At 43.8% G+C, this 13,246-nt stretch overlaps 1 protein-coding gene across 15 annotated transcripts in view; it reads right to left on the bottom strand.

Annotated features, from left to right (window-relative positions):
* The window catches only part of itpr1a (inositol 1,4,5-trisphosphate receptor, type 1a), a 30,959-nt gene that overhangs the window by 5,437 nt on the left and 12,276 nt on the right, over positions 1-13,246 (bottom strand). For 7 of the 15 annotated variants that reach the window (XM_081718487.1, XM_081718494.1, XM_081718480.1 and 4 more), the window contains 29 exons: positions 13,065-13,206; positions 12,779-12,926; positions 12,427-12,617; positions 11,989-12,245; positions 11,684-11,849; positions 11,256-11,426; positions 10,720-10,797; positions 10,444-10,581; positions 10,211-10,336; positions 9,876-10,076; positions 8,457-8,572; positions 8,154-8,289; positions 7,916-8,041; positions 7,542-7,670; positions 7,272-7,392; positions 5,405-5,589; positions 5,087-5,235; positions 4,686-4,797; positions 4,246-4,281; positions 3,590-3,634; positions 3,231-3,360; positions 2,873-3,045; positions 1,994-2,174; positions 1,546-1,799; positions 1,245-1,445; positions 926-1,036; positions 659-754; positions 409-534; positions 150-245 (listed from right to left, as the gene is read on the bottom strand). In XM_081718487.1, coding sequence (XP_081574613.1) covers positions 150-245; positions 409-534; positions 659-754; positions 926-1,036; positions 1,245-1,445; positions 1,546-1,799; positions 1,994-2,174; positions 2,873-3,045; positions 3,231-3,360; positions 3,590-3,634; positions 4,246-4,281; positions 4,686-4,797; positions 5,087-5,235; positions 5,405-5,589; positions 7,272-7,392; positions 7,542-7,670; positions 7,916-8,041; positions 8,154-8,289; positions 8,457-8,572; positions 9,876-10,076; positions 10,211-10,336; positions 10,444-10,581; positions 10,720-10,797; positions 11,256-11,426; positions 11,684-11,849; positions 11,989-12,245; positions 12,427-12,617; positions 12,779-12,926; positions 13,065-13,206 — 4,141 coding nt within the window. Of the gene's footprint in view, positions 1-149; positions 246-408; positions 535-658; positions 755-925; positions 1,037-1,244; positions 1,446-1,545; positions 1,800-1,993; positions 2,175-2,872; positions 3,046-3,230; positions 3,361-3,589; positions 3,635-4,242; positions 4,282-4,685; positions 4,798-5,086; positions 5,236-5,404; positions 5,590-7,271; positions 7,393-7,541; positions 7,671-7,915; positions 8,042-8,153; positions 8,290-8,456; positions 8,573-9,875; positions 10,077-10,210; positions 10,337-10,443; positions 10,582-10,719; positions 10,798-11,255; positions 11,427-11,683; positions 11,850-11,988; positions 12,246-12,426; positions 12,618-12,778; positions 12,927-13,064; positions 13,207-13,246 lie in introns of all 15 variants that reach the window. The other 8 variants (XM_081718489.1, XM_081718496.1, XM_081718495.1 and 5 more) reach the window with 7 other exon arrangements.

The raw sequence follows: 13,246 nt of genomic DNA, 5'->3' as shown, positions 1-13,246 counted from the left end.
GCACACAGAGAAAAACAAGTAAAAAACAAACAAGTAAACTAAACGGTCAAAGTCTTCAGAAATTCAAATATCTAAATTCGAAATGTATTTGTGAAACTGTGCATTTGTGTGCTCGTGTGCATGTGTGAGTACACAGAGCAGTGCGTCACCTCTATCTGAGCGGTATGTTTAGTGTAGAACTCCAGAGCCTGATCCTCTCCTCTTGGTTTTAGCAGCAGCTGCAGTTCTTTGTTGTGGCGACTCAGCTGACGGATCAAAGGAGAAAAGTCCACATTAGATATGAAACAAGGATTCATATGGGCCTGAAGCGTGAGGTTTCCAGCCAGCTATAAACACACACCCAACTTCTGCATACTTAAGACATATGTAAATGGAGATGTGCATGCTTGCTTGTGTAAGTGTGTGTACCTGATGTGCTAGAATGTAGATGTTATGGCCAACGTTCCGTGGTGAGGCTGCATGGTCCTCTGCATTCTCTTCATCATCATCAAAGTCTGCCTCTCCTTGCTGGTAAGCCTTCTTTATCACCTCCACCTAGTGCACAAACACACACACACACACACACACACACACACACAGTTACAAAAACAACAGAGATATCTTTGGTGACAGGCATGACCGTACGGATGTCCCAGTGCGGATGAATGGTCTCCCTCACCAGCTCTTTGGGCCTCATGTTGTACAGAACCCTCTCTGCATTCTCATTATCATGACGGCTCTCCATAATGGCCAACAGCAACTTTGAGGCATTGTTCTGAATGAGTAGCAAGACAAATCCAGCAGGGTCATTTATAGTGCAAATACATCAGTTGAGAATCACAAAACAAGCAGGTAGTCTCAGATCTAGTGGCAATCATCCAAAAGTCAGCAGCAAAGGCCTAAACTGAAGTGTAGTTGTGTGCAATGTGTGGATTCAGCAGGCTACCTTCAGCTCCAACACCAGGTCCATCCTCTTTCTTCCAAGTGGGTTGATGTCATTTAGAATCAGAGCGATGATGATGTCTATGCCATTGGACTCATGGGTGGCAATACAGTTCTGCAGTGATGTGCAAAATGTTTAATAAAACATTTATGTTCATGCACTATGGTTGCCTATAACAGCCCAGAAAACCAGATAGATGGGGAGAGAGAGAGAGAGAGAGAGAAGGGAAGGGAGAGTGATAGAGAGAGAGAGAGGAAGAAAGAGAGATAGGGAGAGGGTGAGAGGTGTGATGGAGAATGTGTGTGTGTGTGTGCATGTGTACCTGGTTATCATGGCATGGCCCTTGACAGTACTCAGTAAGGCTCTCCACAGTCTGATTAATGAGTGCCACATTGTGCTGGTTTATGTAAAGGCCCAGAAGGCCCAGGCCTCCTGTAGTGCTGCCACAGATACAGTCGAGGAACTGCAGCGTCTCACACACCAGGTTATAGTTGTTCTTATTGTTCTGGCAGCGTAGAAAGTTCTGTGTGAGCAGAAGTGTAAAAAGTGGCACTCAATATACACAACTGATTCTGAATTGTACTTGCAGGTACCCCCCCCCCCCACCCACACACAAACCGCACCTGTAGATCTCTGTTGTGGTTTTCACACAGCAGCTGTAGGAAGCGCAGGATTGGCTGCATGATGAGAATGACAGAGCTCATCTCTCCCTGCTCCGCCCCTTTGTCCCCACCCCCTCTGTCGCCTTCACCATGGCCATAGGCCTCCTCAGGGTCAGCATCCCGTCGGTATGAGCTAAACGCCTTTTTCGTCACCACAGAAGCTTCTATTAGCTGCTCACGAGCATCGTCGGTGACCATTACTACAGAATCCTTTCCTGCTCACAGAAAACATTAATCATCAAATAAATCATTAATCATCGAATTATTCATTTCCATCAATCCATTTTCATCGCCATCATCAAAACATGGCATCACATGAGACAGACACAGTAGCCATGATATCTGATCATCATCATCATCATCATCATCATCACATTCATAGCCAAAGACTAGGATGCGTAGAGCTGACCTCTCCGCCGCTGAGGAGTATCTCGTTCTGAGTGGTCATCACGGCGCTTGTTGCCAAGGTCACTGGTGTTGACAGTAACTGTGGCTTTGATCTCTACCTGGGCAGCTTTCATTCGGTCATAAAAAACCCGAAAGAACTTCTCCGACTTTTTATCCTCCGTGAGACGTTTATAAAAGGAGCGCTGTATTCAAACCAACAGAGAGGATGAGGACAGCCATGCTGGCTAACCACTGTACATGTCTCTGCACACAGTGCCTCATGGGATCTAGACACAGAGCACTTAAAACAGTTCTGCGTGGGATCTAGACACAGAGCACTTAAAACAGTTCTGCGTGGGATCTAGACACAGAGCACTTAAAACAGTTCTGCATGGGATCTAGACACAGAGCACTTAAAACAGTTCTGCGTGGGATCTAGACGAAGAGCGCTTAAAACACAGGGCTGTTAGTTTTCAAACCTCATCTTGGTTAAATGGTAGTTTCCTATATTTTATAATCAATAGCGGAATCACACTACTCACACTCTTAGCTTTATTACAAAGTCAACAGCATTAGTACCAAGGAACAAACTGCTCCTCTGCTGATTCTCACTACGTTTAAAAACATTTCAGTGGTGCACTTTAAACCTTCACTTTAAAGGCTCATTTTTTCCATGACTATACTGTTAGTTTCAAAATGGATTTTGCAGGGTTTTGCAAAGTGGTTTCTCAGTATTAAAACTATTGGTCAGACTGTGCTGTGTGTGATTATAAATAATGGAAAACAGGAATTTTAATAAGGTCTGGGTTAAAAAATAGGAAAATTGCTAAAGTGATCAATACTAATCAATACTAGAGAGGGACCCATGTTAAACACTAAAACAATCTGTGTCTGCTCTCACCTGGATGGTTGTGTTCCCACCCTCCAGCAGGGCAATAGCCAACAGGATGCTCTCGTGAAAGACACGGTCACTGGTGGTGTTCATGATTAGGTCAATAACCAGGTCAGATGCCCCCTCACGATCCAGGTGACACTGCACTTCTGTTAGAGACATTTCAGCCCGACTCAGAGCACCTAATTACACACACACAAACGCACCAAACATAAAAGCATGCCACTGACCTAGAGATGACCGTCAGAAGACATTTTTTGCCGGCATAAAAATATGAATTCTACTAATGCATGTCTAACTAATGCATATGCTGTATCGATACTGATAATAAAACGTACGATATTTGAACATGAGCCCATGCACATACCTGACTGGTTCTTGTTCGGACCTACAGGTGTAAGGCTGGAGTTACTGAATGTTGTCAGACTGTCTCTCCTCCCACCACTCCTGAAGTTACCATAGTAACGATTCACAAGCAGCTGCCTCAGAGCCTCTCCCTGCGGTGGCATGTTGTCCAAATATGAATGTGGTTGCATATGTGTGTCTATTTCATATAGGCACAGATAATTTATACCCATTATCTATTCTGCAAAATACTATTTTAACATTCTGTTCGTAAATGAAATGATGTGTGTTAGCGTTTGTTTGGATTAATAAAGCAGCCCGTCAGGTGTGTGGTTAGTGCGGAGCTGAGAATCCCAGAGCTCAGGGGTCACAGGGACCTACCCTCCTCTGATCCTCCAGCTGTTCTGGTGGCAGACTCACATCTACCTGTTGAGTGTGTGAGCAGAGTGGACAAAACAACACTAACACAGGGTTAGTGAGCAAAGTGGAAAATAAAACACTAACACAGAGTTAGTCATCATCAACATACACACAGCATCATGCAGCGTGTTATAAGCTATGATCCATCAGTGAGTGACCAAGTGACAAGCCAGTAATAGATGGATGCAGTATTGCTTTTGGTGTACATCATATCCTCATTAATTCAGGTCAATGCATTCACTGGGCAAATTAGTGAGAAATCAATAGGAAGAAGTGTTAGTAGTTAGTAGTTAGTAGAGGAATTCAGGGAGCAAACACAGTTACAGTAAACTAGTAACCCTGGCACAGAAAATTACTATTGCAGTACAGCAAAGCACCAACACAACTACTTCATATTAGCAGTCAACACTCAACTACAACAGATTATTATATAACGGCGGGGAAAAAATCTGTTGTAGTGCAAGAACACTACTTCTATTCCCAACCGTTCCACAAGGGCCCAACTAGGCACTGCCTCAGAGACCCACTACAGAGACATTTAGACAGAGAGAAGGACAGGGATGAGAGAACAACACACGAAGGAGGAGTGAGAAAGGAATTTGAAAACAGACAACAACCTCAGTAACATCCATCTCATCATCAAATGGCATGTGCTGAAAAAGAGAAGTGAAAGCTGGGTTAGTGAAAAGGTGAGCATGTTCAAGCAAACCACTGATTACTGGTGGCATAAGGTTAAACAGAGGCCTAAAACAAGCAGGCGAAAACCAAGAATAAACAGGCCAATACAAATGCATGCTATAAGTCCTTATTAATGTGCTCAGACAAAACACTCATTAGAAATGAAGAGGATGAACACACAATGTCTAAGGACAGAGGGCTTGTGTAAGGTGTTGTCTGCATAACAAAATGCAAGATCTCTCCAAAACCCCCCTGGAACTGGTCCCTACTCCTGGTATTGGTTGGACGTTTGAAGTCACTTGCTGTAGTAACCCTAACCCTTACTGAGCTACGATCTAGCTGAAAGATATTACTCTTTGCCCCTCTCCTCTTCCTGTACCTTCTCTCCATAGCCTCTGTCTTTGGTCATCATTTCACGGAGGGTCTGCAGAACTTTAATGCACAAGCGCTCCTCATTCTCCTCCAGCAGCTGCTTTGTGTGTTTGATCAACCTGTCCAGAAAATCATGATACACCCATTTCAGCAGTGCCTCTCAGAGGCCATGACACTCAGAGGCCACGACTCTCAGAGGCCACGACTTGGATAGATCTCATTACTGATATTGCAAAATTCTTACTTCATTACAGAGATGATGTGTGTAAATGTACACAAAAAAGTAACGGTAATGCTGCGTATAAGTAAAAAGGCGTGCATTACTCACACTCTTAGCTTGGCAGAAAAGCTAAGAGTGCGAGTAGTATTTTAAAAAAGACTGGCATTGTGTTTGGCATGTTCTCCTACTTGCAGATGAATCCTCCACTCTCACACTTGCGGTGCGCCTCAGTGTGCTCTGGGAACAGCAGCTCCGGCCGGTGGAGAACATCCACCAACACAGACAACTCTGCCTGCACCAAGGGCCTCAAGCGCTCCTCTAATGCCGAAACTATGTCCTAGACACACACACACACACACACAAAGAGTAAGAGAATAAAAAGCTTGTTAAAAATTGTCACTGCCAAAAGATGAACATTTTTAAGTTATTATATATGATTTTTAGAAATTGTTGAAAGCTGTTAAAAATATGAAGGACAAAAGCTCAAGTGTTTGCCTTGGGCTCACCTGCAGTCTCTCAATGATGTTTCGGTAGTCACGGGAGGTGGTGGGAGTGGAGTCTCTCCGCACTGCATTGCGGACAGACAGTCTCCAGCTCAGAGCCGTTTTCTGCACAATATTGTTTGACTTTATAAACAGGTTATTCACCTGACAGTCCAGATCCACTGGGATGGCTATCGCACGGCCCTTAGCTGATAGAAAGCACACACACACACACACACACACACACACACACACACACACACACACACCAGAACTCTCAATGTTTTTTGCCTACAACAGTAGTGTTGCTAGAGATAAAATGATCATTGAGAGCCTAAATGTGAATTTTTATTGTTGTCTTGAATGTTCATAAATGTAATTAAAGTATAAATGTGAAAACCAAGTTCACTGTTCTCTCTTGTGGCTCAGTAAAAGTACATTCAGGTAAAAATATCTAGCTGTCAAATTGCTTGCTGAGAGTAACTACTCTAAAATAATCATCCTGGAGGAGGAGGAGGATGATGATGATAATGATGATGATGATGATGATTTGTATAGCACCTTTTTAAAACTGAGGTATTTACATACCAGTAAAATGATGGGTAAACAGTGCAAGGATTGGTGTGATCCACTACTCTATTAATCCCTATTAATGGAGCTCTTGGGTAGGCCAGATATGAATCTAGACTAGATTCTTCACATATCAGTTTCTCACTGTTAGCAATTGAGTCCAAATAAACAACTAGATGAACTATACAATCTCTGAGCTTTCTTTCCAATAACCAGAACCTCTTCCTTATCTTTGATCAATACCAGGAAATTCTGAAATATCCAAGTTATTGTCATCTGTTTGGCTCAGAACAGATCCTATAGACTTGTAATAATCAGGATTTAAGGATAGATATAGCTGGTTGTCATGTGCATACTGATGCTGATGGGACCAAATGTTGCGCATGTCAATTATTTCAGGTAGGATACAGAATGAAGGGGCTAGAATCAAGCCTTGCTAGATTCTGCAGGGTCCCGTGTCATGAGTCCGAGTGCAACATAGTAATCACGACCATTTAAGCAGGAACTGAACCAGACTAACACTGTTACTTAACTGCTAGTTAAGTAAAATCCCACAGTTGACCATCATAAACAACACCAAGGTCTATGAGAACCAGGACAGACAGGATACCTGAAGCACTGCAATACAAGTCCTGACACACAGACTGAAAAAATACATTATTATATGCTGAGGTAAGTCAGTCAGCTGAACAGAAAGTACTTTCTCAAATATGTTACCAAAAACTGAATGTTGAATGTCGAAGACTGAAAACTGTAGTTTCTAAGTACTAAGGAGTCGAGATTATTTTTGTTCAGTAGAGGCTTGATGTCTTGAGACTATATGGATAAATATTGTCGTGACAGATTGATAAGATTCAGGAAATCAGCCGATAATAATCTAAAAACTTTAGTTGGTAAAGGGGTCAAGAGGGCAGCTTGAAGAGTTCAAGCCTGATATGACTTTAATGCTTCTTAGATAGCTGAATCTTAGGTATCTAAAAAAGTGGACAGTGCTTTTGACATCCCTCCATGACAGAAAAGTGACCAAACCATTGGGTTGGTTAGAAGCAATGTTTTCTGTTTGTCAGTCAGACAATCTCAAACACAATAAGATACATAAGAGTCCTTGGCAAGCTTGTTTTCTGTGTTAAGCATTCTAGGCTATTTTATTGTAGATAACACAATGCACAATTTGTAGTTTTGACGGTGAGGTGCATGAAAGCAGAATTGCAGAAGATATACAGTGTATTTTTTTGTGGGTGGTGGGCGGGTGATCCTGCAGTAAAGGATGAAAGTGTATTGGGGAGGGAAGATGGCATTACATTGAGAGATGAGCGCTTACCCACGTCACTAAGCACTTTTATACAGGCCTCCACACTGCCCTTCTGACTTGGAACCAACCAGTTACAGTGGTACACACGAAACACACCCTGCAAGAGTTGCACAAACACCGGCTGACGGGTCTGAGAAACAGAAAGAGGGAGTGAGAGTGAGAGGGTGCAAGAAACACTTTACATATGAGTTAGAGCAGGAGAAGCACAGCTGCGCAGTGCCCAGGGCCTCCAGAGCAAGGTCAGGGGAGCCCTTGTGGGCCTGCTTTGCTGGGGCTCACCTGAAGGCTGGTGCTCTGGTCCGAGAAGGGGGAGCTGAAGAAGGTGGTGACGATGCTCATGATGGTCTCGGTGACATAGCACTCCAGAACCGTGTCCGCGTGCTTGCGGTCACTTGTGTTGTTACACACCTATAAAGAGCAGAGGAGAGGTCATGCAGCTCACACAGGTGATGGACTCTGGATGTTACAAATATAGTCACTGGCTGATATGCAACATGGTTCCTTGCTTCATGTCAAAACACTTGTGATGAGAAATAACATGGTGCAGTTTAAGATGGAGTATATTCATTTTGAGCAGAGCATGCACAATAATTGCATCCCTTTGAAAATAAAAGACCATAAAGAATTAAACAAGAAAATGCTTGGCCTCGTACTCTGCAGATGTCCACTAGGAAGTTGTCAAACAGTTTCCACATATGATTGCTGGTATAGATTTCCTTCATCTCAACCTCTGTATCGACATAGCAGTGATTGAGAAAATTCACGTATGCCATCTTCACCTGAGAAAAAAAGCTCATACTTCATACAAGATCACACTTCCCTGCAACCGACCCTATACTGGCCATGTATTCACAACCAGTAGCAAAATTTCTGCCCGTCACAAGCACACACCTCAGGAATGCAGTCTTCATGTGTGACCACTCGCACAATGTCGTCCAAAGGAAGAAGGGAGTTGCATTTGATCTCAGTGTAGACATTCTTCCCCTCGGTACACACAGCCAGCAACTCCACAAGGTGGATATGATACCTGGAGGACACAATCACCTGTAGCAGCTCAAAAAATGGATGTGTACAGGAATACCCTTACTAGACATATAAAGCAATTCTGTAATGTCCAACATAGATCAAACCGCACTCTAAAACTGGTGAAAGTCTTAGTAAGATCTGCTCTCACACACACACACACACACACACCTGAGCGCGCTGTTCTCATCTAGACGCTCTCTCTCCAGACGCATCATCTGAACCAATGTCTGGAATGACGCACGGTCATTATAGAACACAAGGACGTCCTCACCTGCAGTCACCAGCTTCACACACACACACATGGCAAATCAAGGAAAGGAAACGTGATTTATTTTCCTGGGATAATTCAGAGTGCCCCCTCCCCCTCCCCCATCCACACACACACACACACACACACACACACACACACACACACACACACACACACACACACACACACACACACACACACTATACAGTACTCCTGGGTACCGAAAACATGCAGGGGTAAGGGGCAAGGCAGGGGCAAGGCAGGGGCAAGGCAGGGGCAAGGCAGGGGCAAGGCAGGGGCAAGACAGTGGAACACCTGAACTGCTCATGGTGATGCTTAAGCATTCTGGCCATGATTGTCTATTGCTGCTGCTGGGCCAGTATGGATCCATTATGTGCAAAAGTGTTCAGGCTACAATAGGCAAGAAAAAGCTGGACGCACAGAATGCAATATAGGACATCTCTGAGGTGAAACTGAGGTAAGGCCAACGGAAAAATGCAAAAAACCTTTAATGGCCTGAACTTCATGCATTTTTTTAAATGTAAAAATAAATATGAGCTTAGCAATCAACATTTTCTTTGAATTAGAAAACTACTAATTCAAGAAGACTTTACATACATACTAAACCATAGTGCTTTCCTGTGCTCAGTTACAAACACTGAAGATTCTTTTAGCCAAAGTCCTTCAAAGTTGAGGGCCTCACACACAACAGTTAACATCATGCATTATGTGCTAAAGGTATTTGTATAAAATATGACATCACAGCTATTTAAAAAATTAAGTAAAATGGCATGGAAACAGCCCTTCTTAGAAGGATTCCACAAACAGTTAATAAAGAACTGCCTGTTTTAAGTTTCAAGTGAGTAAATATTTGCATTAGTTTTTGATAGATGATGTTACTAGTGCACTCAGACTGTTGGACTATATGCTGCTTTATCAAAAATAAATGCAAACATATGCACATGCCAGTCAAAAGGGTTACCTTTTTCTACAGTTCAGCTGTAATGTTTTATGATAGTAGGGTTGTTACCTTTAGGCATCAATAATGCGTCTTCCACCTGTATTTTGGATTTGACTTGATTGGCCTAAAATTTCCAGTTTCCAGCCAAACAAACTTGTTAATATGGTTGTATTGCTTGCTCAACTCACAATAAAATGGACAAATGGAAGTCAAAGCTGGACACCTGCACATACAGCCTAAAGACTACCTTGTCTGGGTAACCCTATATGACTGACAACCCAAAGTATATGCTATATTTGTTGTAAAAAATCTTTTAGCAGGAATGTATCACAAATTCCCAATTCCTACGTATGCACCAACCCATGCATCAACCAACCTCAGCCATGACAATGTCCTGGCATTTCTTGATGAACTTATTCTCAGCTTTCACAATGGTCTGCAGAAATTTGAGGTAGTGGACACTTCGGCCATGGGTCTCGATGCAGTGCACAAAATGCTGGACCACTCTCTCATTAATCTCACTGCACAACTGGAAATTATTCATAAAGATATGCTGCATGGTCACCGCCTCCAAAATCTAATAGCCACAGAGAGAAAGAGAGCGAAAACTAGATTATTTATGTATTATGTTATAATATGTTGATTGTATTAGAGGATATGTGTGCATATCAAGGAAGCTGTAATGCAAGGAGGATGAGTGGGGGATCTTACCCCAGGGTTGAGGAACAAGTTGATGTGTTTGTGCAGCAATGTCTGGTTCTGCTGGTTTCCAGCACAGAAGTTCTGGAGGAACTGATGAGCCAGTGTCATAATCTCCTGCATCCAGACATCCTCTCCCTAAAAAAAACCACACACCCACACAAAGTGCTAAACAAAATCAGGTCACTAGCCCACAGACACAGGAGCAGCAGCGCACAGCAGCATCATGTGCCACACAAACGCACTTTTTCATAGGGGATCTGCAGCAGCTCCAGGACCACCGAGTGAGCGCCCATGTTCCTGAGGAGACGCTGCTGTTGCTTTTTGTTCTTCCTGCCTGACAGACACTCCATCACACAGAGCTTGCTTAGTCTTAGTAAGATCTGCTCTCACACAGACATACACAGACACACACACACACAGACACACACACACAATTTGAAAACACAGATCTGCATGGCTGTAAGTACACATTCACAGAGCTTAAGAATGTAACACGATCATGAGGAAGCCGATCTAACCTCCTTCCCCAGGCGGTAGTTGGAGCTGCTGGTGCTCTCCACTTTGGGTTTGTCTAATCCGTCTGAAATTGAGTCAGTCTGTTAAACACAAAAAGAAATATCTATGTTACTGAGGCAGTTTGATTATATTCGTTTAGATGTACTGGGACACTGCAAATTTGCATAATTTTGGCTTTGATCTTGGTAGGCACGTTCCAAGGCCGTCAGTAATTTAGCAAAATGAAGTCTTCATTTCTGCACTAGTATTTCCAGTCCAGTGTTCAGTACCCCAGAGAGTCCGGGCCTTTAGTCTCTGGCTCTGCTGTACTGTACAGGTATGCTGGGAGCTGAGACAGGGCAAACACCTGGACAACCTTCAGGTTCCTGGGCCCCAGCTTGGAAAACACTCTTCTACACAACTCACTTCTACTTCCCCACATGAGTCCATGTAACTAGATACAAATTTACTATGATGATAACTTGATGATAACTTCAAACTGCACATGGGATCTATAAACTCTTCCTAATATTTAACCTGGTGCATGCTATGCTTTGACCTTGTGATGTGTTTCCGTGGTGATGACCTCCCCTGTGTGAAGTCCTGAGTCTGACCCCTGCCTCTTGAAGACCCACAGCTCAGACTTCTCCACAATGGAGCGCAGCTGGTCCAGGTCTGCCTTAATCTGCTTGTAGTTCTCCACATCCTGACTGGTCACCAGGAGCTGCACCTGCACACCCACAACAGCTTACAGCAACCACACTAACGCAGAAGATTATATACTCACGTTTTATATGCTGTATAATAACATTCTATTACAAAGACAGTAGCTGAATATACATCCCTGTAATTGCTGTAAGTATATAATGGGGGTCTGATAAAAGTAACTAATATTACAGACAACCAGAGGGTCTCACAGTATCTATACAAAGAAAGTTAAGCATTATAAATACCACCTCTGCAATTGTGTGTGCATGTGTGTGTTACCTGTTTGAAGGCCTGCAGGACTTCCTGTCGTTGGCTGAAGTGTCTGAATAGTAGGTGCAGGGCTCTGGACACCAGTGGGGGGTAATCATGCATGGTGAGGTGCAGGAGGACCCTCAGAAATGTCCGACCACCGTGGTCATCCAGGTCCAGTGGAGTGTTCTCCTCACTACACACACACACACACACACACACACACACACACACACACACACACACATTCCCTCAGAAACACCAATGTGCAGCAGGCTTCATGTACGTGTACCATACAACATAAGGTAATGATTACACAAAGGTACAAATCTCACCTTCCTCCAAAAATCCCCTCAGCCTGCTCTTCAATGTGCTCAAAGTCCAGTGCACCTAAACACAGCAAGAGCTTCATCACACCACACACACACTCACATGCACCCAACCCACTTGCACACAGACTCCCACCTTGCACGCTGGTGTGTGATTCCGGGTTAATAGAGGGCTCTGCCTGAGAGTTGCTCTCATCAAACTCGCTCTTAAAGATGCTCAGCAGACAAGAGATGCGGTAATCCAGTCGCACGTTCAGAATGAACTAGAAATACAGGTGGGCGGGATGGCACAGGAGAGATGCAGCAAACAGGACAGTATTTAGTGCAGGAACATGTAATCATAAGGAACAGGATGACTCTTTCGTACACGTCAGAGCTGCTGTCGTAATCTGTAATCTGAGTAATATGCGCAGTCCATCTTGATTAGTAGTGATGTCTGTATACCTGCAGGATTTCTATGATCTTAAGCTTGGTGTCCATGACCAGGATGTCCTGTTTTTGAGGTTCGGTTTGGGCTTTGACTGAATCTTGGTCCGGGGAGGCACGCGTGGAGACTGGCAGGAAACCTCCGCCTCTCAGCACCACCTGTGTCATCAGCTCACCCACCCCATGGATGGAGCGTATCACATTACTGCCTGTACACGCAGGCACAAGAAAGCATAGTCAATGTTAATGAGACTTATGACTCCAACACCACTGTAATTCCAATACTTATCCTGCATGAGATATGACAGGCTTGTGTGTGTACTGCTCGGAGACTCTCAGCATTGCACATTTGACTTCTAGTGCATCTGACCTTTGCTAGGGTCTCTGTCCAGTTTGACGGTGAAGGAGGTGCTGACGTGCACACAGTCCAGGATGGCCAGCAGAATCTTTGTCAGCCGCAGCAAGTCACTGAAGGTGTAAAAGCCGAAGTATATCAGGTTCCTCGCCAAGTTCACCACCTATGACACACAGCACGTGAGAGGATTGGCGGACGGGGCTCCATGAAGCTGAATGTTAGCTGATGAGCATGGGTTGGACCATCGTCTCCTGGGGACATTTCCAGCATCAAGAGAGAGTGGGTGGATGTAAAAACACACCTCAAAGGTGAGTTTATTTTTCTCTTTGTCTGAAAAAGGAAAGCTCTGGCACACAACGTCCCGCAGGTAGGTCTCCACAAAGTCCATAGTGTGGGAAAACTTCTCCTTCACCTCATCACGTGAAGTTCCGTCATTATCATAACTGATTGGAGAAGCATAGCAAATATAGTATGGATTGGTTG

The sequence above is a fragment of the Electrophorus electricus genome, chromosome 7 (assembly GCF_041902795.1).
Source record: "Electrophorus electricus isolate QZ-2024a chromosome 7, ASM4190279v1, whole genome shotgun sequence".
Classification (NCBI taxonomy): domain Eukaryota; kingdom Metazoa; phylum Chordata; class Actinopteri; order Gymnotiformes; family Gymnotidae; genus Electrophorus; species Electrophorus electricus.
This window is presented reverse-complemented; position numbering and strand designations above follow the sequence as displayed.